At 40.7% G+C, this 27,749-nt stretch overlaps 1 long non-coding RNA gene and 2 gene segments (V, D, J or C); 1 reads left to right on the top strand and 2 right to left on the bottom strand.

Annotated features, from left to right (window-relative positions):
* Positions 1-364: 364 nt before the first annotated feature.
* LOC121706296 lies at positions 365-13,650 on the top strand. The gene is made up of 3 exons (XR_006031004.1): positions 365-375; positions 7,859-7,869; positions 13,200-13,650. It is a non-coding gene; the product is annotated as an uncharacterized LOC121706296 (long non-coding RNA).
* On the bottom strand, positions 8,733-10,951 carry LOC121706259. The segment is given in 3 exon segments: positions 8,733-8,951; positions 9,062-9,406; positions 10,819-10,951. Coding segments are annotated over 2 exon segments (438 nt in total).
* LOC121706275 lies at positions 8,733-27,749 on the bottom strand. The segment is given in 3 exon segments: positions 8,733-8,892; positions 25,643-25,988; positions 27,591-27,749. Coding segments are annotated over 2 exon segments (438 nt in total).

Below are 27,749 nucleotides of genomic sequence, written 5' to 3'. Positions count from 1 at the left end.
GTTAAAGAAAACCCATTCATTTTTGGAGCTGATCCTACTCAAAAGGAACTTCCCATATAGTAGGCCTAGCCTTTTAGCTCACAACGACAGTGAAAGTGAAACTTGGAAAGTGGTCTCTGAGTGTTAGATGCACAATCAATCGCGAGTCGATGCAGGTAAAAAGTAGGCTATCAACTGGTAGGTTAGTAGGGGAGAACGGGGTTAGATGTCACACTTTTTACTTAAAATTAGTTTCCACAAAAACCGTGTCCTGCACAAATTCCCTTTCAGGACACACAGGAAGCCTCATGTGTCAGGTACAAATGGAGGGACCTTGGTCTGCTTGAATCCAGTCAGTTAGAAGGATATGGGCTGTCAAATGCACCTTGCACAAATGTGACAACCATCCCCATCACGGGGTAGGTTGTCACACGCTATGGGGTTAGTTGTCCCAATGTTATTCCAATGGGATAAAAATGAAAAATGGATACATTCTTAAAAATAATGTAAAAAGTTTAATTTCATTGAAATGCAAAACATACATACATCTAATGCGTTGAGAACATGAACAGGAAACATCAAGTATGTTCTTTTCATTAGTATTTTATGTTTTATGTTGTTTTTTAGACTATTTAGATTACAGTTTTTTCTGATTGCTTAAGCACATTTTTTGTAACTATGGCTTTTTTTGCAAAACTCTACACACAAATGGCAAAACCTCTCACCCAATCAGCAAAACATTGTAGTTCTCTTGCATAAGCTAACACACCTTGCTTAACTCTTCACACCTTCGTAAAAATGGTGTTTTCGTATCTAACAGTAAACACAAGCCATCACAATAGTAAGCACACAATGTGCCAACAACACACTGATGGTATGCAGTGTTTCCCCTAGAAATGTTTCCAGCAGCGGTGCTATTACTTGGGGGGGGGGGGGGGGGTGTTGCGCATTTTTTTTATTTTTTTTATATCATACCTTCGTGTTTCTTTTGTGGACATTTTCAGCTTTCTTTTACATTATTGGTTAAAAATGATAGAAGAAAAATGAAATGACACAACCCAGAAAAAGATTATTTACAATTTATTTAAATTTGTCTTAATGGCAAAGGCCACACCCAATCTGCGAGCACTTAATTTTTCTGGGCTTTTCAAAGAACATCTCTAATGCTCTTTGGTAATTGAATTGAATTGTTGGGGGGGCCATTAATGCTGACACGCATGCACGTAGCCAGATGCTCTCCTTGTAGTCTATTTCTCAGTCCCAAAACAAACCCACGTATAAAAAAGTAAATACTCACTTTTCTTCTACATCACTCCCACAGTTACCATACAACTCACTCACAATTAACTCGAAAAAGACCTAGGCTACTTGATTGAAGTGCGACCGTTCGTCTCACCGTCAAGAGAACGCTGAAGTTATGAGAACACGTCTTTCTGATAAGAGAATGTAGGCTCCTATGTCTAATGCCGCAAACGTAGAAAAGGTCTGTTTGTGATAGCCTATTATAGCTAAGTGGACAGAATTTAGGCTATACGTATATGCCAACATATGCTCATATTTCCTTTAACTATCAGAAAGTTTAAACAGGCCTAGACTGTGTTCGCCTAGCTTTCCCATGCAAACATTACATATAGCCCTACGCTAACGTTACAAGTCTGGGCTACAATTAACGTTAAGACCATACACCTTGTAGCACATTGGTTTACTCTATTGCATTACTTACGTTTTAATAATTTGTCGTTGAATGTTGATGGAGGCTCATCTTTGGGAAATCAGCTCTCTGGATAAAATTGTCAGCCGGAGCAAGAGTTCTCAGAGTTGACGACACCGGACGTAAATCCAGTCAGCAGAAAGAACCGCATCACAACAGTAGGCTAAATCGCAACAAACTTTTTTCCCCCCCATGTTAAATAAATTTCGGTAATCATGAATTGGTTTCTTTTATTTGATGTAGGCTAGGAGAGGAGGATGCATGTTTCACATTAGTGTCAATGTGTCAAAGCAGGCTTTGGATCAGAGGAATTGCTCAAGCTTAACCTATGGCATAGGCTACAAGCGAATTCACGGCATACAAACAGCTTCGTGATGAAATATAACTAATATCATTTTTTATTGTCACCAGGCCTATAAGTAGGCTATTTATTGTGTAACCTACAAGTGAACGATGACACCATAGGCTACACTGTGGCGGAGCAAGACCCAATCAGTCGGATAGCTAAACAATGTAACCGTGTTCAGAACGTAGGCTAGCCATATGGGCTGCAGAGTTGTCTTTGGGCTTGTAATCACCTGACACATCATGCCGCATATATGTCCTGAATAATGAGAGGCTAAGTGCGGATTTGATGCACTTAACTTACTCAAGACTTTCAGAAAACAATTTCGAGATGACGTTGGCCGTTGTGCTTTTACAGTGTGTTAAAGTGAATCTCGTGATATTATGTTGCAGCGGCGCTGAAAATCCAGCGGCGGCGCTGCGCCGCTGTTAAATACACTGTAGGGGAAACACTGGTATGAATAAAAAACACATCTGGCTTTTGCTTTCTCTGTGCACAAGGTAGACTATGTCAGTTTGAGGTCATACTTTTGTCATAGTTCTGTAAACATACAGGGATCCAAACTTCAAGTATTACTGTAGTGTTTATTTACACACATCAAAACAAACACAAGTGTGTTTTTCCAAGTCAAAACACAAAATAGCATTTCACTGAGACAAAACAAATCAGTCTACATCGGGTCGTCTCTCTCAAAATTCTGTCTACATCACATGCACATGCACATAAAAAATATATTCTGGAATGATGTATCCAGGCCTGACATGACAATATCCCCACATGTAGACTGTTTTTTGTCTGTAAAAGGGCTATTTCTTTCTCTTCTCACTCTTCCTGCTCACTCCATTGTACCCATTGTACATTACCTGTGGCTTATTTATAGTGCTTAGGCTGATTGCAAAGTGAACTAATTATCTAAAACAGTTTTCACATGAGAAAGTGTGCCAGAGAGTTGGCAAAATAGTGTAAATAATAGCCATTGTGCCTACAGTTGTGCAAAGTGTGTGTTACAAAATTGCAAACTGAGTGCAAAGCAGTGTTTGTGCTTTTAGTTTTGCGAACTCAGTGAGTGGTTTTGCCATTTGTGTGTAGAGTTTTGCCAAAAAAGCCATAGTTACAAAAAATGTGTTTAAGCATTCAGAAAAAACTGTAAATCCCTATTGAAACCAAGGTAATATGATGATATAATGAAATACTGAAGAGTCCATAGGCCAACATGTGACAACTAACCCCACAAAAAATGTGACAACCAACCCCAACTGACATTGCTAGCTCTTTTGATGGCCAGCATCCACATGTTTTAGTGTAGCTATGATGAAAGGTAACTGAATTGTAGCTCTCTCTTTATACTTCTAAATGGTACTAATTGTTTTATTGTCAACCCATTGTGTAATGAGTTAGAAGAAAAAGACTGAATGTCTCAAAATTTACTTTTAGACATGAAAAACAGTTAAAGTTGTCTCACATCAAGCTAATAAATCTTTCATTTTAAATTCCAACGTAGATGACCTCTGACACTAATTCTGATCATTTCTGTATTAACGGTTTTGACCAGTGCCCTTGAGTGGCTGAGATCTAACACATGTGACAACTTACCCGTGTGACATCTAACCACACTCTCCCCTAGCCTAGCGAAGGTAGCCTAATTTTGAAAAATGTGATGACGGCACACAAACTAGGGCAAAAACTTTTAGTATAGCCTACACTTGTGGTAATAGCCTATACAGTTAAGGTGAATCGCGGACTATAACCAAAGGAAAGGAGAATATTTGTACCAAATAAAGGCTGTGTTTGTGTTTCTACAACATGTTGGCACAAAACGTAATTTCTGTCAACTATGACGATGTCCATGTTCAGTAACCTATATTTTTCATTTAGTCAAGCAGTGACATGTGGTTTAATGCATGGGGTAACATGACGTGAGACAGACAGAAGATGAGCCTGTCAGTAGCCTATCCCTGAATCCTGTCCCTCTCAATTTCAAATCACTTTAAAATGGTGTAGCAACCATAATTTTTTTTAACCTCCTGAGAACCAATCCATATAGACCTACAGTGTATGTCCTCTGTAGTGGACATAAGTTCTAGAAGCATACCCCTTTACCCCTTTGAGCTATTCTATCAATTCCTGTGGTCTTTTAAAGAGGACATCTTGAGCTTTCTAATGATATATCATGTGATTGGCTGGGTTGCTGGGAACCTCCTCTTCCTGGTTCTCAAAAATGGTTGACATCAAAACAAGCACATTTTATGGAAGGAGGAGAGATTAGTCAAATAGTGTCTTATTAAGCATTCATTATGATGGCAATATATGGTCTTGTTAATGAAAATGTCAGGAATCATATGATTCATTTTGAAAGAAGTTAAGTTATTTACATTTTGAAATAATAGTGACTTTATGAATGTCCATTATAATGGACACCAGGACCAAAATATTTAGATTTTTTGGGAAATTTAGGAGATCATTTGTATAGGATGAATGAGGGGCGGTTAGATTTGGAGATGAGTGAGTGAAACAGAGATGAGGACTATGAACCTGTGCCTCAAGAAGATAGCGAGGAAGAGTAAGACTAAAAAATGAATTATCACAGATGAAAAAAAAACATGAAAATGAAATGAACAATCCAGAAAAAAGAAATACAACTGTCCAAAAAGGCAAATAAAGTAGTCTAGAAGGATAAATAACAGTTTCCCCTTATATTTGGTTAAGTTTACCCTTAATTTAATACCACTAAAAGCATAATTTGTCCATTTTTGTCTATTTTCATGGCTACCTTTTCCTAGTAAAACGGTCCTTTTGTCCACCACAGGGGACATGCTATAAAATTTTAAATAAAAATACATTTTAAAAAATAAAAATTGTAAGATGTTTTTTTAATCCTAAATAGAAAGGAAATCACACAAAAAAAGAAATTGTTGGACACTTTGTTTTCTTGGTTCCCAGGAGTATAAAACGGAGAGACACCCCTGGACCCCTGTGTTATTGTGATTAGGCTATAGGTCCAAATCTAAATGTTTGGGTTCAGTTTATGAAGTGTTGCTAAAGTATAATACTGTGTGTTTGTTATTTATGGGAGGAATCAGGTTTTTTGTGTGTGTGTGTGTGTGTGTGTGTGTGTGTTGTGGTGGGCCGGTCCAGGAGAAAATTGCCAGGGCCGAATTTTGCTCCCAGTCCGACCATGGTGACAACTGATTCATTTCCATTAGAGTCTCCTGTGGCCCCTGATGTCTGCCCTCCATTCCCCTCCACTCATCAGGTTATTATGGTCTGGAGAGGATCAGAGGCCTCAGCAGACTGATCTGAGAACAGGTGCAGAGCTGCTACAGATGACTGAACACAGCTCATGCGAGCAGCTCTGTCAGATTATATGCACATAACCTCAGTCTCAAAAGCACAGCATCTACAAATAGATGTCACACTTCCTCTGTTTGACTGACAGGTGTCCATTGCATGAGTCATTCAGAAACACAAAGTGGTGTTCAGCAAAGGTTCTGTTTGGTTTTAATGTGCAATTACACCCTACACTCTCTATCTCTCTCTCTCTCACACACACAGACACACACACACACACACACAGTTAATTGTTGATCCATCTATGTATGTGTAGTTTTATTCTGAATATGTGAATTGATGTGTTTCCGTGGTGACTCTACTTGTGTTTCCACTAAAGTCTCCTGTAGCTCCTGATGTGTTCTTCCCTCCTTATTGCTTGTGTGGTTTTTCCATCACTTGTTGAAACTAGCAGCAAATATAGATTACATTATCTATTAATCTGACTTCATTTAATCCCATACACAGTTCAACTATGATCACACTCAGATTCATAATGTGAGTTCTGACCATCATAGCCAAGGCCCCACACTAGAGTGCAGTGGTTATCATATAGCCAAGGCCCCACACTAGAGTGCACACAGTGGTTATCATATAGCCAAGGCCGCACACTAGAGTGCAGTGGTTATCATATAGCCAAGGCCCCACACTAGAGTACACACAGTGGTTATCATATAGCCAAGGCCCACACTAGAGTGCAGTGGTTATCATATAGCCAAGGTCCCACACTAGAGTGCACACAGTGGTTATCATATAGCCAAGGCCCCACACTAGAGTACTGTACACACAGTCGTTATCATATTGCGAGAAAAAAAAAAAACGGATGAACTGTCCGCTTTGCGGCGGTCATAATAAATAAATGTTAATTACGAATAATAATAAGAAGGTTCTACCTAATGCGACTATTTTTTCCCATAGAAAAACACATTTTTCCCGCTGTATTATCCATAAACAATAAAGTATATAGACCTCTGAAGTTCGCCTACAAAAAAGCTGCCATTTTTGAGATCTGGTATCTTTTTCCTATGGGAAAATAACATGGGGATTTTGAATTATCGCACCTGTTAAACTGTCGTGGGCACAAAGACGTCTGAAATGCAGATGTCTTGAGCCAGCAGCCAGACCAACAGATACCTTGTCTAGCTGAATTACTGAAGCTAAGCAGGTGTGGGCCTGGTTCAGTACTTGGACGGGAGACCTCCTTGGAAAATTAGGTTGCTGCTTGAAGTGGTGTTGGTGGGTGGTCAGTACTCTTCCCTCTGGCCAAAAAAGATTGATCCCAATAGTGCAGTGACTGGGACACTGTACTGTAGGAGATGCCGTCCTTCGGATGAGACGTTTAACCGAGGTCCTGACTCACTGTGGTCATTAAAGATCCCATGGCATTTATAGCAAAGAGTAGGGGAGCCACTGTAATTGGCTCATTCACTCCCTCACTCTCCACCTCAAGCTGGTATGTGGTGAGAGTTCTGGCGCATAATGGCTGCCATGCATCACCCAGGTGGGTGCTACATTGGTGGTGGTTAGTGAGGTCCCCCCTTTCATGTGAAGCGCTTTGAGTGTTGAGAAAGGCGCTATATAAATGTAGCGTGTTGTTGTTTTGCTCAACACACTTTTGTCCTCTGTCTTTGAGTGAGTACTGTGATCTTTGGTACGTTAAGACGGCAAACTTAGATTTTTGCTACCCCAGAGCTAACTTGCAATGCAACTTGCCATAGGTAGTTAGATTCAATTAACACCTGGATCTTCTTATATGGGCGTTTTGGTTCTTTGTTGTAGAACCATACTTCAGAGGTCTATTATGCAGGCCCGGGGTGGGTAATCGGGAGAATCGGGAGAATTCTCGGGCCTCTTCACTTTTGGGCCGGTCGAGGAAAAAAATATTGACATTTGTCACGTTAGTCTATGTTCTCATAAAGTAGGCTATACACGTTCCGCATTCTGTGCATAACACCGTTGCCTCTGCATGTGTTGTAGCCTATGTCAGGGAGTTCTCCCCTCCCAAAAAGAGTTGGTTGGGTCCATATATCCCGTCTTTTCCAAAAAAATTCTCAGATAGCCTATACGGATAGCCGGGCCGGCCCTACAGTAGCCATAAGCGTCAGGAAGGATGGATGGCAGAAAGAGGCCAGGAGGGACTGAAACGGCCAGGTAGAATGCTGCTAAATGTGCCAAGCTTCCAGATTAGAGACAAAAGTGGCAACTAGCAAAGAGAGATAGCCTAATGATTATTAGCAATGTAATCATTGGGCTAATATTGGATGTTGTAGTGTTGTCAAGCTATTCGCAAGCAACATAGCGTATTAAATGACTTAAAATATTAGCCTTTTGTATCCGATTCATAGACTTTGCAGTATGCCAATAATGATAACAAAACTGAAGCTTGGTCTGTGTACAAATTGTAGCCTCTGAGCAGCAGATCAACCAGTCGATCACTGAAAATGATGGGCCTGAAATTAGTGATGAGGAGGCCATGAGCAGGAACAAGTAGAGAGGATAAATTAAAGTTATTTAATGTAAGAAAGAGCAATTATGCTACATGATAAACCTATATCCTTGTTTGCACAGAAGAGGGAAGTAAAGGAAAGGAGTAGGCCAAATCACCAATCAACAATATAGCCTATGCAAAAAACATGTAGCCTAAACATTAGTTCAATATGCCTCTTTGTGGAAGCGTGGGATAGGCTTCATTTTAAAGGCTTTCTTTCTTTCTTTCTTTCTTTTTGTTTTTGTTAACTTGTGGAATAGTGGAATATTTTTTGTTAACTTCTCAATTGAAGTGAATTATTATAGCCTATAACCTTTACACATTTGTTGAACCATGGTTCTAATAGAAACTACAGGGTAGTAAGAGCTGAAATGTTGCTTCATTTATCCAATTTCCACCACTATGGAAAACGTGGGCCAGTCTTGGGCCTGAAACTCCCGGGCTGAAAAGTGGCCCCACTCCGGCCCTGCTATTATGTAAATCCTTTCAGTTTGACGTCACTTCCTGGACTCGTCTGTCTCGTCTCTAAATTACTTAACTCCTACTGCAACCTTCCTCCAGCGGCGAGATCACAACACATGATTGGCACGATGGCTTCACAACAGACCACATGATTGGCTCAATGTATTCACATGTCGACGTTTGCCGCGGAAGGGGTGGGATATGTGTAGACAACTGCCATATTGGCGTTACAAACTAACTCCATGCATTTCTATGGAGGATTTTTTGAGTGCTGTGTCTCCTCATTAGAAAGTCTCTGCTAACGTTACACTAGGTTCCTCCTTTATCACAGCTGTCTACTTCCGTCCCTGACAGAGTCATTTTGATGATCTTTCTGTGTGGGACTGTATTGTAGATATTGATGGCATCACACACAACAGTTTCACTCAGATTCTTTATTTTTCAACTGTTTTTCACATAAAGCGCTGAAGATACACACAGATCAGAAACACATGAGCGAAACTTTAACAACAAAGCATATCTTGATTTTTTCTCTCTCTCTGTAAGCGTGTGTTTGTGTGTGGCTGCGTCTCTCTCTCTCTCTCTCTCTGTAAGCGTGTGTGTGTGTGCTGTGTATCTCTCTCTGTAAGCGTGTGTGTGTGGCCACGTCTCTCTCTCTCTCTCTCTCTCTGTAAGCGTGTGTGTGTGTGCTGTGTCTCTCTCTCTCTGTGTAAGCGTGTGTATGTGTGCTGTGTATCTCTCTCTGTAAGTGTGTGTGTGTGTGTGCTGCGTCTCTACTGGGCGCAGTCTCCCGTCTTGATGTCCTGGGTGACGGGTTCCTGGGTGCCCTGGGTGGCCTCACAGGTGACGGCTGGCGCCTTCCTCCACTGCTCCTGGGTGAGGGTGAGGCTGCTGCTCCAGCTGTAGAGGCCGTCCTTCTCCAGGAGCGCAGGGCTCTGGCTCCCCTCCCAGCGGCTGCTGCTCCCGGACACCTTCCAGCTCAGCCTCCAGTCCCAGGGGAAGCCCTTGGTGGCCAGGCACACCAGGGTGGCCTTCCCCTGCTGCAGCTCCACACTGGAGGGGGGAAGCAGCGTCAGGCTGGGACGCGTGTCAGCTGCAGAGGAGAGGAGGGGGAGGGAGGAGAGGAGAGGAGAGAGGGGGGGAGGAGAGGAGGAGAAAAGGAGGAGAGGGGGAAGAGGAGAGAAGACGGGAAGGGGAGAGGAGGAGAGGAAAAGGGGAGATGACAGGGAGGGAGGGAGGTTAGTGGGATCCAAGGAGTGATGATGATGATGAAGAACACCAAGTGGAGGGAGGTGCAGGTGGAGCCCATCAGGAGGCCTCTGTCCTCAACACAGTGGAGCAGCAGCTCTCTCCCTCTCTCTCTCTCCCCCCCCTCCCCTCTCTCTCTCTCTCTCTATCTCTCCCTCCCTCTTTCTCTGTCTCTCTCCTTCTCTCTCTCTCTGGGTTCAGCTGCAGCTCCTCCTCTGGGGGTCTGAACAGGACTCAACACACAGGCCTGCATTTGCATCCCACTCTCACTTCTCTTTACCCACTCAGCACAGCAGTGGAAACGCTTCAGTCATTTACATACTGAATCATAAGCTAAAGTTTTATTTATGATATCTAGAAAACATATCTGTCATCTCAGTCAATTACTGATTACTGATACTGATTATTGATAAATAATCTCTTGCCATATAAAAAAAAATACATAAATCAACTGAATTTTTCAATCCACCTGAATTAAACACAGCAAGCCCTTGAGAGCTTTATATGCCAATATACCAAGCAATATTTTAATCTACTGGTATTTTCATTTGCTAAATGAGTTTGTTATTTCACAAGCTATGAACAATAACTTCAAGATAAATATTCATATTTTTAAATAACATAACATCTGTCTGGATTTTTGAGACCGGCAGAATCAGTTTCAACTTTTAACTTTTAAACCAAATCTGACTTCTAATACCTTAATTTAGACAGGTCTGAAATGTATGGCCACATTTTTCTATCATTATTTGCAGTGAGTGTAATCAAAACTATATGGCAAGAAATGAGAGCACATGTTTACTGTAATGAACTCGACATGGTAAGAAAAAAATAAGTCTCCTTGCTGGTACACAGAATAAAAGTGAAGTTTTTAACAGGGCGTGTATGCCACATATGTATTATATGCAACATACAGTGGCACACTATGACTAACTAAGTACATTGCAAATGCCAGGCGGCCAAATTAGTTGTTAAATCTCAAGAGCCTTACCTGCTGAGATAGCAGAGACAAATATTCTGGATAGTTTTGAAACAAAATTAAATATTTTAAACTTTTTTTCATATATGTGATAACCTTTCTGTTTTATCAATCTGGATATGCATATTGTTTCAAAAGAGCACTTGGGCTGAGCAAGGCTTTCAAAAATATCCATTAAATCAGCAGATAGATATAAGCAAATACAAAATGCTATCATGTCATTGGACATTTTACCCCACAATGTGTTCCTACAATGAAATAATACAATTGCTACTTACTTCCAACAGCCAGTCTGGTTCCCCCACCAAAAGTCCACCACAGTGATACAGACTCATTAAGCAGCCGTACAAAAACCTCCTGCACACTCCAGTAGTCTCCAGTACACAGACAAGACATGCTTTACATTTCTTTTTGTTTACATGGAAGAATGTTATTAATTATATACATTTAATTTATTTTGAAATGTTATTTTGAAAATCAATATACACTATGTTTATTTAATTTCAATACATGAGTCATATATTTATATTTTAGTCAGTAAAATACACCAGGTATATTCATAGCTCAACATTATTTTCTAATGATTTAAATACATGTATTGTTCATTCTTTCAAACACAGTGAAGAAAGAAAATGAATTTAAGATATTCATAGTTTTACAATTTAATGCCAAACCTTAAAAAGGCCTTGTTATGTATGTAAAGCTAAACTAAAGAAAGTTGAATGTAGAATGTAAAGTAAAGAAGAATGTTATTAATTATGTACATTTGATTTATTTTGAAATGCATGAGTTTTAAATCAATATACACTAGATGTATTTAATGTCAATGCATAACTAGTATAGTTACAATTTAGTCAGTAATGGATTACATGCTTGTTCATAGCACCACAATATTTGTGTGCTGTTCATTCTTACAAAAACAAACATGACCAATGAAAATTGAAAAAGGAAAGAATAATTTAAGATACATTCACACATTTTGTTATGTCTTCTGAAATGAATACAATTTCATCCCAAAGGCCTCATGGGTCAAATCACTCATCAAACTACATTTATACTCCAGCACATCAAAACACTGCAGATAAATGTAGCTGCTAATCAGGAATCTGCGGTTCCCCCAGAAGCTCCCATGAGATTCTGTAAATGACCAACCCATATTATGACCAATCAACAGTACCTGTGTGTGTGTGTTTGGGAAAAACCTGAGGGAAAGGAGGTGCTCTGTGTGTGTGTGTGAGAGAGAGTTTTGCATAGAAACGACACACACCTTGCAGCTCCATCTACTTTAATAGTCGCTGAGGGGATCAGAGCACTTCAGGGCTTCACTGATCAAGATCCACAAAGATGATTTCTCCCACTCTGATGCTGCTAGCTGTGGGACTCATGGCTCAGGGTGAGACACTTATGTTATATGTTGTAATTTCAGATATATGTATTTTTTTTATTTTGTTCAAATAATTTACTCAACCTTTGTCAACAGTGTCATCGGCTGATATAATTCTGACTCAGACTCCCACTTCAAAGTCTGTCCAGCCTGGAGAAACCGTCTCTATCAGCTGCTCTGCCAGTCAGAGTGTTTACGACAATCTCCACTGGTACTCCCAGAAACCTGGAGAAGCTCCTAAACTCCTGATCTACACGGCAACAACTCGTCAGTCTGGTGTTCCAGCTCGGTTCAGTGGGAGTGGGTCGGGTGCACCGTACACACAGTACACACTGACCATTACAGGAGTCCAGCCTGAAGATGCAGCAGATTACTACTGTCAGCAGGGTTACTCAGCTCCGTTCACACAGTGTTAGAGCGCCGTACAAAAACCTCCCTCAGCTGGAGAGGATCAGAGGCCTCAGCAGACTGATATGAGAACAGGTGCAGAGCTGCTACAGATGACTGAACTCAGCTCATGTAAAAATAGATCTCACACTTCCTCTGATTCACAGACAATGTTACTCTCTTCTCCCATTATATCCACAAATAGGATGAATACATCAGACCCAGTCTTAACCGCAGTCCTGTAGAATAGTCTGAGTTGGTGTCTGGATACAGCCAGATTTACTGAACATCAGGAAATTCAAAAAGTGGTTTGTCTTCAATTCTTTCCATAATTGCATCGTAAAAATCATTAATAAGGTCAACTGTGGACGATTTGATGGTCTTGAAAAACTCTCATTAGGGCAACAATATGAAACCTATATGGTTTATACGGAGCTGATCAATGAGATATGTTCATATCCAACTAAAATACAGATGCACAAATGGTATTTTCTGATGACGCACAAACATGCATATCTGTTTTCTGCATCTTGTAGAGAAAACTAACCATCATGCCCCTTCATACTGTGTGGGACATGAGTAAGTACTGATGATGTCACACAAACAGTTTCATTTGGATTCTTTATTTTTTAGCAGTTTCTCACATAAAGCACTAAACACACAGACACATCAGAAAGACATGAGTGAAAATGAAAGGACAAAGCATATCTTGCATTTTTTAAAGCAACACTTTTCACTGTATCTGTTTGTATGTTCTACTGGGCGCAGTCTCCTGTCTTGATGTCCTGGGTGACGGGTTCCTGGGTGCCCTGGGTGGCCTCACAGGTGACGGCTGGCGCCTTCCTCCACTGCTCCTGGGTGAGGGTGAGGCTGCTGCTCCAGCTGTAGATGGACACCCAACTCCCCTCACCAAATCCGTTGTAGCTTGGAGAGTATTGGTCTGAAATACAAAAACATGCAAGGTGTCTCCAGACTAATATGGGCAAACATGGTCATTTGTTGTTTTTTTTTCATTTTGATACCACAGTGCATGGGATTCTGGATACCTGATACCTAGACTGTGTCCAATATAAGTACTGCATTATCATATAGATACATCAATAATGGATACAACATTTCACATGGAGGAGATAGACACTACAGTGAGTCATTCTTTCTATTGAGTAATTAGATTGCTCAGTCTATATGTAGGATCTTTCTGTAGGGCAGAGAGCAGCTCCACTCCAGACTGATGGAGTCTGTTGTATCTTAGGTTCAGCTCTCTCAGACTGGAGGGGTTTGATCTGAGAGCTGAAGCTAGAGATGAACAGCTCCTCATGCTGAGGTCACATTTCCGCAGACTGAGGGAATAAAATGTTTAAACAACACAATGAGTGAGTAACCCATGGTACCTGATAAAGATTTGCGTAGGAAGGGCACACACACACATTTCTTCTTTTGGCTGACACATTTACTCATGTATTATTATTTAATTATTGTTTGGACAAAAGCATCTATCAACATAAACACACACACACATCATAGATCTGGAAACAATGGTCAAGTTTTCATTGCAGAGCTTCAGTTTGAGATAGAGGAGTTGTTTATCTCCTTCTGTCTTATTGGGCTTGTGTGTTGAGTTTTGACACAATGAGCCAAATTCTACAAAAAGCATGTAAGCTGTTGAAAAAAGAAAACTGTAATATCCTTACCATGGGCAGGAATTCTATAATGGACGATGAAATATGGTTCACCCCTAACACACACTTCCAGTCACCCACACAGGTACAAAGACACAAACAATGCTTACTGTAGTTCCTCCAGTCTGCAGTTTAGATGCTCCAGACCAGCAGAAAGCTAGCCTAGAAATCTAGACGCGCCCCTAGCGCCTACGGCTAGTCTAGCAACCAGGGGGTCAAGAGCGTGCAGATTAGCTTCGGCATGTTAGCATACGCCATTTTCAAATATAGCGCTGCATGGAGCGTTTGGAACCAGCTCCATGCACGAAAATCCGCGTTGGGCACGAGCTCTCATGCGCGTACATGTTGGTGGGCGGGTACCTATCCGGCGGCTACAGCCAAACGTTATTCAGTGCGTATTTCTTGAGGATCCTATGAGAAGACGTGCATATTATGGTTGTTTATCCATCATATGACAAATAAACAAATAAAGAAAATTGTATTGATCTTGTTTCATTGTTGTTTGTCCCAAACAAACATAGCCTAAACATGATTAAAAACAATAAATTACACAACAGCGGCATAAAGCCCTTGTCTCGTTACACCATGGGTCTCCAACACGTTGCTCTCAACCTATAGCCGCCCCCTTTGGAGCTTGCCAGAGGCTGAAGCACTAGGCTACTACATTTAAACACAATTATTGGCACGAGGCATTCCAGCCTACGAATTTAATAAAAAGTAAACCATGCATAATTTAAAAAAAAAACTAAATTTAGGCTACTTCGCTATGCAATAAGGTTTCCATTAGAGCACAGCGCACGTTCAATGAATGAAGGAAAGGCCTTGTCTCGCAATAAACAGCTGGAAATCCCAACACTTTTTCAACTACACGAAACTTTACAGTAATCATCAAATACCCTCTAGATTTAAATGCCCATCAGTCTCAACATTTAACTATATAATAAAAGTCAAAAAGTAAATTAAATCCCATACCAAAACCGAAAATCGTCTGCGTTTGATAGCCTGGTATGCCGCTCCAAACAAAACGCATGTTTCACAATAACGTACAATGTAAGAAATAAAGGTCTGCCTCGAATAAGCCTACCTCAAATAAATACCTGTGCTTTGCAGCCTAAGTAAATAGCAGACCCTGGACATAATTTAGGATTTACGGAAAGTATGCAAGTATGGCCGTCTACTGTGCCTCTGACACCGCTGCCTCATTTGGATGGTAACTCCACAGGTGAGCGCGAAGATTGGATGTCGTGGATGCGTAAGTAAACGTTTTTTTGCTGAGTCAACAGACATACAGTAGACTGTAAAAATGCGCTACATTTGGCACTAAAAAATGAATAGTTTATTTATAGTTCGACTACGGATATTTCACGTAATGTTCGAATGCATATTTGCAGCAGGACAGCAGGCAGACCACTCTTAGTTAGAGCCGCTGTGTTATCCAATGAAATTAAGTTGCGCTTCAGGGCGACTCGGACTCCATGCGCGTTCCTGAGCAACTTTTTCTTCTTCTTGTTATGAGGCAAGGACTTTATGTGCATTATCGCCACCCTCTTACTGGAGGACAACTCTCTTTTTACAGAATATCCAATAAAAATCGACGTTGGTCCATGCGTCATTTCCAGCTTTGTAACTTGGCACATGATCAGAGCCGACTGGCGCTGGATCCGAACCCGTGTTCAAGATGGCGTTGACTATGAATTGGCCGGATTTACTAGCCTAGCCTCCACCATTTATTTGTATGGAGGGTGGGACTTAGTCACTCTCTCCAGTTATATATATAATACCTCCATGCTAGCAACTCTCCGTTGGCTTGTGAGCTCCAGAAATCGAAACTCAATCAGGCCAATGAAATCGTGTATAGAGTCGTTAGGTGGGCTTAACATAATGATTGATGGCAGAGTTGCAACAGTTTGGCTTGAATTCCCTGCTACTTGAAAACAAATAAGATGGATGTTGCTGTTGGCGAACAGTGTGACATTTATTAAGTTGGCAAACGTTTGAACTAGCCAACTAGCTCCGCTGGTGGGAAACGCATGAGACTCATAGCGCTGCCGCTGTCCTATTGCGTGCAGAGGGAATTTGAAAGACAACTGATTATCCCGCCCCTCGGACTGAGCACTGCGAACGGTGAGTGCCCAGACCTACATTTGAATGTGAGTCTGGCTCGTCAGACCAGCAGAAAGCAGCTCCACTCCACTCCACACTGAATCTCCCAGCTTATTGTCACTCAGGTCCAGATATGTCAGACTGGAAGAGTTTGAGCTTATAACTGAAGATAAAGCAGCACAGCTCTTCACTGTGATGTTAGTGCCCCTCAGCCTGTGGGAAACACACACATGCACGCACGCACGCACACACACACACACACGCACGCACGCATGCACACGCACACGCACACACACGCACACACGCACATATACAGCATGAGAGCATTCTGTGACCTCTAAATATCACATCATAAGCATTTGTTTTTGTTTGTTTTGAGAAGCTGGTGTTGTACATCACGTGACACAATTGATTATTTACAGACCCTTTCTTTATAGGGGACATATTATGAACATTTCACTTTTCAAGTGCTTTTACGTTTATATTTGAGTATCTTACTTTTTACTTATTTTTTACAGTCTATGGTATCTTATGCAAAACCCAGCTGTTTGTTTATAGGCTGCATGGGCGTAGGTTTAGGGTGGGACGCTAGTGACTAGTCCCAATCAAAATTTTGAGATGATAAAATTGTCCCCACCAATATTTTAGCGAACTCCTTTGTGCTATTTGGACTATTCGACGACAGGACGACAGTCAAAGAAACACTTCTTCATTTGATTGGCTGAAACCGAAGGGGGTTTATCTGACACACACAACAGCGTCAAAGCATAGCCTAGGCCTACTTTGTAGTGACACTATCAGAAAAGCGAGCGAGTGTGTAGCCTATGCCAAGTTATCGAGCGAGTGAGTGTGTATGCTAAATTATCAGGGATGTCTACCAATACATAACCCAAAAAAGGCCAGTGTAAAACATTGTAATATTCCCTTTGCCCTTCAGCATGCACATTTTGCCCCTTTTTGCTCTTTGTAGATCAGCTATGCCACCAAAGAAGAAAAGGAACATTCGAAGTTTTATTATGCAGCAGGGCTTGAAAACGAAATTATTTTTCAAACGTTCCGTTCCGAACGGTTCAGGTAGGCCTATGTTTAACGTTTTCGTTCTTGCATGCGTTCCGCCACCAACATATCGGTCCTGAACCGGTTCGGAACGCAAAATATCGTTCGTTCTTAAAGTTCCGGCAGTGTTTGGCGGGCCTATCAAGTCTATTTTTGTGGACTTTACCTTAGAATAGACATACTCATTATTTCCTCTTGATTTAGCCTATATCGTAGCTATGCCCAAAAATAATAAATCACAGGCGGCATCCAAAAACATTCAGATGGGCTATCCATCGCCTACAGACTTACTATAGGCCTAACCTATGCCTATAAATAATTTCTTATCAAAAATATTTCTGGATACGTGCTAAACTCCTTACCTGGTTGTAGCCTAAGTTTTATCCATATGGAGATCTTCAAAGGCTTGCGCTAATTCCAACCCTGTTTATAAACGAACCTGTCTGTTGCTGACAAGGCCTATCTCAAATTTCCTGTTTAACTCTTCTACATAGAATAGGCTATAATTGCGCAAACATTTCAAATCCCGACTTTAAAACGACAAAGCGTGGACAGGCAAAATAGGCTATTACGCATAGGCTACAAACAATTTCCAAATCAGTTTCAGTAGCCTACGCTACGAGCTGGCCTAAGATCCGAAGTGGCAGACGGATAGGTTACATTACAACAGTAAGACAAAATATACACATTTGGACCAAAGGTCCATTTATGGGTTTTTTTTTTTTCAAACTGCAGAAATCAAATTATTAGGCTGTTCGCCTACAGTAGTTGGCTACATAGCGGCTTGTTATCTCACATTAACAGTGTAGATGCGGGCTTGTTTTTCGCACAACCGGAAATAATCTCCCTGACATAGGATATGCTTTTGCGAAATTTTATAAAATATATAGAGAACGAAAAAAACCCCCGTTATTAACCGGTTTTGTGGATTTCAGAATAACGTTTCTGTTCCGGAACAGTTAAAAGACCATTTTGTTTTCGTTTCCGTTTCCGCTCCTCGTAAAAAATTCCGTAAAATTCCGTTCGTTTTCGGTTTTCGTTTTCGTTCCTTGAACCGGTTCGGAGCCCTGTTATGCAGAGTCTAAGTAGGCAAAGTAAGACTGTGGCAACTGGTGACAAGGCTTTCAAATGCGGATTTTACTAAGGAAAATAGCATTAACTGGATATTGTCACAGCGAAACCTATCTTCTGTAATCTTTCAACCAAGGAGTCATGTTGAATAAGGATGTGCCGCACGGACAGTCGCAATAGAAGTCACCATGTCACTGACTGTTAGGCTACCAATCTTGCAGTCGCAATAGACATTTTCAAAGTCAAAGTCAAAGTCAAAGTCAGCTTTATTGTCAATTTCTTCACATGTTCCAGACATACAAAGAGATCGAAATTACGTTTCTCACTATCCCACGGTTAAGACAAGACATATTTTTCCAATTTAAGTCCACAGACAAACATAACATTCAAGTAAACAAAAAAGTAAGTAAATAAGTAAATAAGAGGGCACATATAATAATGAAAAAAATAAGAGCAGCAAAATTTGGTTGAAATTGTGCATAGACAGTCAATAAAATACTAGTGCAAAGTCAGGCCAATAAAAGGCTTGGGTAGTTCTGTTTGACCTAAGTAATAAAGAAAGTGGCATAGTGGTGCAAGTTATGTAAGAGCAGCAGAAGTGTTGTGTTTTCAGGACAACAACACCAAGTTGTAAAGTGTACAAGTGTGCAAGTGTCAGTGGAGTGCAAGTGCAAGTGGAGTAGTGCAGGCGGCCATTGTGGGTCCAATGTCCAGGATGTTATGTAGCTGAGGGTGGAGGGGGGAGAGGAGGGAGAGAGTTCAGCATCCTTACAGCTTGGTGTATGAAGCTGTTGGTGAGTCTGGTAGGGCGGGAGCGCAGGCTTCTGTACCTCTTCCCAGAGGGCAGTAGATCAAACAGATTGTGAGCGGGGTGACTTGCATCACTCACAATTTTGGTCGCCTTGCGGGTGAGGTGGGTGGTGTAAATGTCCTTCAGGGAGGGGAGTGAAGCACCAATGATCCTTCCTGTTCCTATATTCTGTTTATGTAGGCTAACGTATTTGTGAATGTAGCCTGCACAGTGCAAATAAATAAAAGATAAACTATGGTGCGTTTCCTTACTCATAGAAATGAACATTGCTATCTCCTTTTATGATCTCATTCAAGAAAGATTTTCTTTGACTTGTCCGTTTTTTGAACATTTATTTTATCTAATGACATAGCAAACATGATGAATTGAATCCACATATCCTTGCACTATGCGAAACTATTCTCCACTAGCCTAAAAGTGAGTCTGAAAGCTAATTGCTTTCACGTTCTCCTTAAAGTGGCAGGCACACAATTAGACTTGCACACAACAAATGTGATGATATTGAAGACAAGTGTAGACTAATAATTTAAATATCAATATGATGTATTCAATTTACCAAATATGTTTAGCTATTAGTAATTATGCAGATCATAAAATGTTTTAAATAATTAATAATTTACAGTATATAAAGTTTATATGAATTCCAAAATATGAAATGAAACCTATGACAACCATCACTTTCTGTGTGTGTGTGTGTATGTGTGTGTGTGTGTGGAGGGTCAATCAAATTCTATGATTGCCACTGATGTGAATGATCACACAATATTCAATATTTCTGATGGCGTCAAGGTGTTGGGGGCCTCCAAACCAAATCAAATTTTTAAAAAATCCCAAAGGTATCGAAATCGAGATTCTTTACTTGGTATTGGTATTGAAACAATACTGTTGGTATCGTGACAGCAGGAGTTGGGAATGTATCCCCACCAAAGCTGAGACCAAACCTACGCCCTTGATAGGCTGCATAGGTCTGGAAACGTGATTTAGTGAGCTGTTCAGACTCACTGGCCAAAATGACTGCATAAACTGAATAGATTTGTAACATACAAACAATGGGAAAAACTTAACAAAATCAACAACAGAACTGTGAACAGTTGAAGGTTTCTACCCCCCATGCACATCTCAGTACATACCAACATGAACCCGGTTATTTTTAAATATGAGAAAGTCTTTTGAACTTTCATTCACATGCAAACTCAATTTCTGGGTCACTGAAAACAGTTATTGTTAAATTACTGAATAACCGGCCAAAGTGAAGGTATTCAGCCATTTCCGTGTTCGTATGACAGGAAAAACTGAGTTTTGGGCTTCTTTTCTTTTTTTTTAAATGTCCAGGTCAGGTCTTGGCCAATGTTGCCATCTGTTTGATTGACAGGTTCTTGACAGCCTTTCCGAAGTGTTTTTACATATTCGGAAAAATGAGGAAAAATATCCAGAATTAAAAATACCCGGGTTTGTGGGAACAAGGCCCCAAATGTCCTTTTATGCATTGCACCCTGCAACCAGCTCTGAACTTACCCCAGCTCCCTCAGTTTAGAGTTTGGACATTTAAGGCCAGTAGAAAAGACCTCCACTCCTAAATCTCCGAGGGGATTATAACTCAGGTCCAGCTCTGTCAAACTGGAAGACTTTGAGCTAAGAGCTGAAGATAAAGCTGGACAGCTCTTCTCTGTGAGGTGGCTCCATCTTAGGCTATGAAACACACACACACACACACACACACACACACACAAACACACACACACACACACTTACATTTATTATTTTGGCTGGCACATTTACTCACGTATTATTATTGAATTATTGTTTGGACAAAAGCATCTATCAAGTAGTATAAATATCAACACATACACACACACACACACACACACACACACACACACACAAATAAACTGGCAGACTCACTCTAGTTTCTCCATTCTACAGTTTGGATGCTTCAGACCAGTAGAAAGCAGCTCAACTCCTGAATCTCCCAGATTGTTTTCACTCAGGCCCAGCTGCCTCAGACTGGAAGAGTTTGAGCTTATAACTGAAGATAAAGCTGCACAGCTCTTCATTGTGAGATGACTATGTCTCAGCCTGTGTGAAACACATACCCAAAGTAAAATAAACAATAAACGGTTATATTTCAACAATAAACTCGAATCTGTAGGTTCCAGTGATTTTAGAACAGCTAAGAGGCGTTTACTTTTCTAAAAAGAGTCAAGTCACTTTCATTTATATAGCGCATTTTTGGATAAAATCACATTTCTTTTTGTTAACATGGAAGAATCTTAATTATGTACATAAGATTTATTTTCAAATGTTATTTTGAAAATCAATATACACTATGTTTATTTAATTTCAATACATGAGTCATATATTTATATTTTAGTCAGTAAAATACCTCATGTATATAGCTCAACATTATTTTCTAATTATTTAAATACATGTATTGTTCATTCTTTCAAATACAAATGTGAAGAAAGAAAATTAATTTAAGATATTCATAGTTTTACAATTTAATGCCAAACCTTAAAAAGGGCCTTGCTATGTATGTAAAGCTAAACTAAAGAAAGTAGAATGTAAAGTAAAGAAAAATATGATTAATTATGCACATTTGATTTATTTTGAAATGCATGATTTTTAAATCAATATACACTAGATGTACAGTATTTAATGTCAATGCATAACTAGTATAGTTACAATTTAGTCAGTAGCTAGCCTGGCTAGCGCCACCACTTCTCAATGAGACGTGGTCTGGGAACCAAACGTTAATTTTCTCGTATTTGAAAAAAATGCCCAGATCCGTTTATTGGGTGCCACAGATGTCTATCAAATGCGTCTGTGCATAGCCAGAGACTTTCTAATGTGGAGACACAGCACTCAAAAAATACTCTATAGAAATGCATGGGGCTAGTTTGTCACGCCAATATGGCCGTTGTCTACACATATCCCACCCCTTCCTCTGCAAAACGTCGACATGTGAATACATTGAGCCAATCATATGGTGTGTTGTGAAGACATCGTGCCAATCATGTGTTGTGATCTTGCCGCTGGAGCAAGATTGGTGTCGTGAAGCCTTGCGCACGCGCAGTTCGACCCAAAGACTGTGCCCGATGAATGTCCATAAAACGTTGGTATATGGCCGCCGAGTGGAGGGACTTGCCTAAAAGAACTTTGGCATAGCTCATCATCGTCTTGCTTTCCCCCTTGTTCTGTGATTGGTCCCCTCAGACATGTGGACTCGAGTCACATGACTTGGACTCGAGTCAGACTCGAGTCATGATTTTAATGACTTCAGACTCGACTTGATAAAATTCGGCATGACTTGCGACTCGACTTGGACTTGAATACTATTCACTCTAGACTTGACTCGGACTTTGCCTCTTTAACTTGTAATGACTTGACAGGTCTCGAGTCAAAAAATGAATTTCCTGATCGTGGACCAGTCACCCCAGAGATGCTTTCAACTCGCAACGAAAAAAACAAAATACACATAGTGGACACAAACACGCACTGTGTGTAGGGCACCAAGAGACAGAGGAAGGACCAATAATAAATAAATATTAGCTTTACTGCAAACTGATTTGCATTTTTGTTAGAGAACGTTTACAATGTCAAAATGTATCAACAGCATGTTACATAACGATGATCCAACTTGAACGTATGCTAGCGGCCTACTCCATTTCATTGAGAACGCGTCTCAGCGCGCACAAAAGGGAGAGAAACGTGGGCCTATGAAGGGAAATCATGAAGGAAACAAAGACGAGATTAGAGGAAATTGCGGATTTATCCGGTACTCACTACTGTTTTAAACTGTGAGAGCCAGGGAACTTTGACAGGCTGCAAATGGACAAGAATATGAAGAGTTGTCTTTGCTTTTGTGTAATGGAACTGGTGAGTCTTGAAGTCTTCAATAATTCGTTTACATGAAGCACATGATATTATGCCGATTGAAACGCATTCCACGTAGCTAGGTGGCTACTGGCTATACCAGGCTCATAATTCACTTTTAATTGCAAACAGAAAATGTCTAGCAAGCATCATGTCATTACATCCTTTTATTTCCAAAGGAATGAAAGCTGTTTGTGCCAACTTAATATCATGCGTATCATTGTTAATATCGTGCTATACATGTGGCACAAACAATGTTAGAGTTTGTGGACTAGCCATAGCTATATTTGAATGGAGCTGGTAAAAAAACATCATTAGGAGAACGTGTGGACAGTGGCACACAATGGGCTTAAAGTGACAGTGCACCTTTTACAAATGAGTTAAACAGCATCACATGTATAGTATTTAAGAAATAAATACTTTAAAACAAAATTACTTTGTCATTATCCTTTAAATAAATAGAAGTGTTTTACTTTTACCTTTGTGGTTACTCAGTAATATTGTGATTTATGCTGTATTTAATATGCCATATAAGAAGCTTTAGTCTTTAGTGAGAAAATTTACTTTTTAATCGCAATTAATATAGAAAAAATATGAGATTAATTAGTTCTTTTTTTAATCGTTTGACAGCCCTAATAAAAACGTAAAATATTTAACCGCAGCAATTTACTAATGTAGCCTATGTGACGATTCTTCTCGTCACCATTTATTGTAATCATTAACCATGACCTTGGCTTCCCTTATGAGTCGCCACTGGCAGACAGCCTAATAAATTGATTGCAGGCAAATCTGTGGCCTAGCACAGTGAAATGCAATCAGTCAAATTATTACTCATCCTTACAGTGGACACCGCAATTTGGAAAAACAATATATATTTGCTGCTATGAGTGTCTTGTAGCTATCCGTTTCGTACAGATTACTCAGGTATGCTCATGCGTATATTACACAGGTATGCGCATGCATATATCGTAAATGATTTCAAGACAAAACCATTGAACATATTTTAATCTGTATTTATAAAAAAAATGACTGTAGATTAGATTGATGTGTTAAAATTATGATCGATAGTCTAATAATGACATTATTAAGTGAAGAGTACCTGATGACTTGTTCAGGACTTGAAAAAGATTGGGACTTGGACTTGGACTCGACTTGGCTTTGAGGTGACTTGGACTTAGACTCGACTTGCCCTTCTCTGTATTTACTTGGGACTTGACTTGGACTTGACTGCTTAGACTTGAGACTTACTTGTGACTTGCCAAACAGTGACTTGGTCCCACCTCTGGGACCAAGACAGGCAGGAAGTACAGGGCACTTTGCATTGCCAAGACAAGCCTGAATGCACACAGACTCTTTAAAGCAAACTGGAGCCCTAACTGAACACGCTAACATGAGTGAAGGAGAAACCATGACTTTAGCTAATGTCGTCATCATTGCTCTCGCTTGCTGCATCAAAGGTGAGATCAGTTGAAGTGATACTGTTGAAATGTTCCGTTGGATGTCAATATAATATTCACGTAGACGTAACAAATCTGTATCTCATATTTCTGTACATGTTTTGCAGCATCGGCAGGACAGGTGACCGTCACTCAAAGTCCAAATCTATCCATTTTACCAGGAAAAACTGTCTCAATAAACTGCAACTTTGACAAAGCCGTCTATCATGACTGTGGACCCAGTGGTGTGTCTTATGACTGTCTAGCCTGGTACTTACAGAAGCCTGGAGAAACTCCTAAGCTACTGATCCTTTGGGTTAGTCATCGCGCTTCTGGTACCTCAGATCGCTTCAGTGGTGCTGGATCCAAGACTGGCTTCACTCTGACGATCAGTAATGTCCAACCTGAAGATGCAGGAGATTACTACTGCCAGAGTTATCATAGTGGTGGGGTGTTCACACAGTGATACAGGGCCGTACAAAAACCTCCTTCATGCCACACTGATCAGCCACAGCAGGGATAGCAGAGGTGGGGGCAGGGGCTACAGTATCAGAAGTCACTGTAGTCTTCATCATAACACTAAAGTCCACCCAATCAGACACAGGAAGTAACTGTACTCGAGATTCAGCTTAATCCTACTACAATCAATATTGAATTCCTCTCCAGTTTTATACAAATCACTTTTACATTGCTATCTATAGTTATTTTGTCCTAATTGCTCTTGAATATTCTATCCAATCTGTTATTGCCTAAGTGAGTCAAAGTTTGAAGTAAGAAGTAAGTAAGATGAAGTATATGAAGTAAGAAGTATAAATATTATGATATTTGCTTCACTGAACAAAGTCACAGCAGGATGACACAGGAGTAGCTCAACTTTGAGTTTGTCATGTGTGATGGCAGAGTTCATGAGTTCATCAACCTCAAACCATTTTTTGTAATTATGTCATAAGGACTGAATCCTTTGAAATTATTTGAAGAATAGAAAACACGAACACATTTTAAAAATTCATAAAAATAATGTTAAATCCATTGAAATAGTTTATAAGTTAAACAAAGGAATATTCCAAACAATAATAAAATGATGATCAAGTGTCTTTATTTTCTTTCTGTATTTCACAAACACAATATAAGAGAAAATATAAAAAATATGAAGCATATCACTATAACATATAATGTGTGTGTGTGTGTGTGTGTATGATTTTCTCTCTGTTTGTAAGCGTGTGTCTGTGTGCACACATGTTTCTTTCTCTCTCTCAGTAAGTGTGTGTTTCTGGCTGTCTCTCTCTCTCTGTAAGCATGTGCGTAAGCGTGTGTGTGTGTGTGCGTCTCTACTGGGCGCAGTCTCCCGTCTTGATGTCCTGGGTGACGGGTTCCTGGGTGCCCTGGGTGGCCTCACAGGTGACGGCTGGCGCCTTCCTCCACTGCTCCTGGGTGAGGGTGAGGCTGCTGCTCCAGCTGTAGAGGCCGTCCTTCTCCAGGAGCGCAGGGCTCTGGCTCCCCTCCCAGCGGCTGCTGCTCCCGGACACCTTCCAGCTCAGCCTCCAGTCCCAGGGGAAGCCCTTGGTGGCCAGGCACACCAGGGTGGCCTTCCCCTGCTGCAGCTCCACACTGGAGGGGGGAAGCAGCGTCAGGCTGGGACGCGCGTCAGCTGCAGAGGAGAGGGGGAGAGAAGGAGGAGAGGAGGAGAGGGGGAGGAGGGCAGAGAGGAGGGGAGGAGGAGAGAGGGGGAGGGGAGAGAGGGAGGAGAGAAGACGGGAAGGGGAGAGGAGGAGAGGAGAAGAGGGGGGAAGAGAAGAGGAGAGAAGATGGGAGGGGAGAGGAGGAGAGAAAGAGGAGAGGGGGAAGAGGAGAGAAGACGGGAAGGGGAGAGGAGGAGAGGAAAAGGGGAGATGACAGGGAGGGAGGGAGGTTAGTGGGATCCAAGGAGTGATGATGATGATGAAGAACACCAAGTGGAGGGAGGTGCAGGTGGATCCCCTCAGGAGGCCTCTTGTCCTCAACACAGTGGAGCAACAGCAGCTCTCTGTCTCCCTCTCTCTCTCTCTCTCCCTCTCTGTCTCTCCCTCTCCCACTCCCCCCCTCCCCCCCCTCTCTCCCTCTCTCTCTTCCTCCCTCTCTCTCTCTCTCTCTCCCTCTCTCTCTCTCTCTCTCTCTCTCTCTCTCTGTCTCTCTCTCTTCTCTCTCTCTCTGGGTTCAGCTGCAGCTCCTCCTCTGGGGGTCTGAACAGGACTCAACACACAGGCCTGCATTTGCATCCCACTCTCACTTCTCTTTACCCACTCAGCACAGCAGTGGAAACGCTTCAGTCATTTACATACTGAAACATAAGCTAAAGTTTTATTTATGATATCTAGAAAACATATCTGTCATCTCAGTCAATTACTGATTACTGATACTGATTACTGATTACTGATAAATAATCTCTTGCCATAGAAAAAAAAAATTCTACATCAATCAACTGAATTTTTCAATCAGCCTGAATTAAACACAGCAAGCCCTTGAGCGCTTTATATGCCAAAATACCAACTACTGTTTTAATCTACTGATATTTTCATTTGCTAAATGTGTTTGTTATTTCACAAGCTATGAACAATAACTTCAAGGCAAATATTCATATGTTTAAATAACATAACATCTGTCTGTGGATTTCTAAGACCAGCACAATCAGTTTCAACTTTTAACTTTTAATCCAAATCTGACTTCTAATACCTTAATTTAGACAGGTCTGAAATGTATGGCCACATTTTTCTAACATTATTTGCAGTGAGTGTAATCAAAACTATATGGCAAGAAATATGAACATATTTACTGTAATGAACTCGACATGGTAAGAACAAAATAAGTCTCCTTGCTGGTACACAGAAAGGGAAGTTTTTAACAGGGCATGTATGCCACATATGTATTATATGCAACATACAGTGGCACACTATGACTAAGTATATTGCAAATGCCAGGCGGCCAAATTAGTTGTTAAATCTCAAGAGCCTAACCTGCTGAGATAGCAAAGACAAATATTCTGGATAGTTATGAAACAAAATATTTATTTACAAAATATATATTTTAAACATTTTTTCATATATGTCATAACTCTGTTTTATCAATCTGGATATGCATATTGTTTGTGCTGGGGCTGAGCAAGGCTTTCAAAAATATCCGTTAAATCAGCAGATAGATACAAAATGCTATCATGTCATTGGACATTTTACCCCATAATGTTTTCCTACAATGAAGTAATAAAATTGCTACTTACTTCCAACAGCCAGTCTGGTTCCTCCACCAAAAGTGTATCACAGTGATACAGACTCATTAAGCAGCCGTACAAAAACCTCCTGCACACTCCAGTAGTCTCCAGTACACAGACAAGACATGCTTTACATTTCATTTTGTTTACATGGAAGAATCTTAATTA

This window comes from Alosa sapidissima, chromosome 1 (genome assembly GCF_018492685.1).
Source record: "Alosa sapidissima isolate fAloSap1 chromosome 1, fAloSap1.pri, whole genome shotgun sequence".
NCBI lineage: Eukaryota > Metazoa > Chordata > Actinopteri > Clupeiformes > Clupeidae > Alosa > Alosa sapidissima.
Note: the sequence above shows the minus strand (reverse complement) of the source record. Positions and strands in the feature narration are given on the sequence as shown.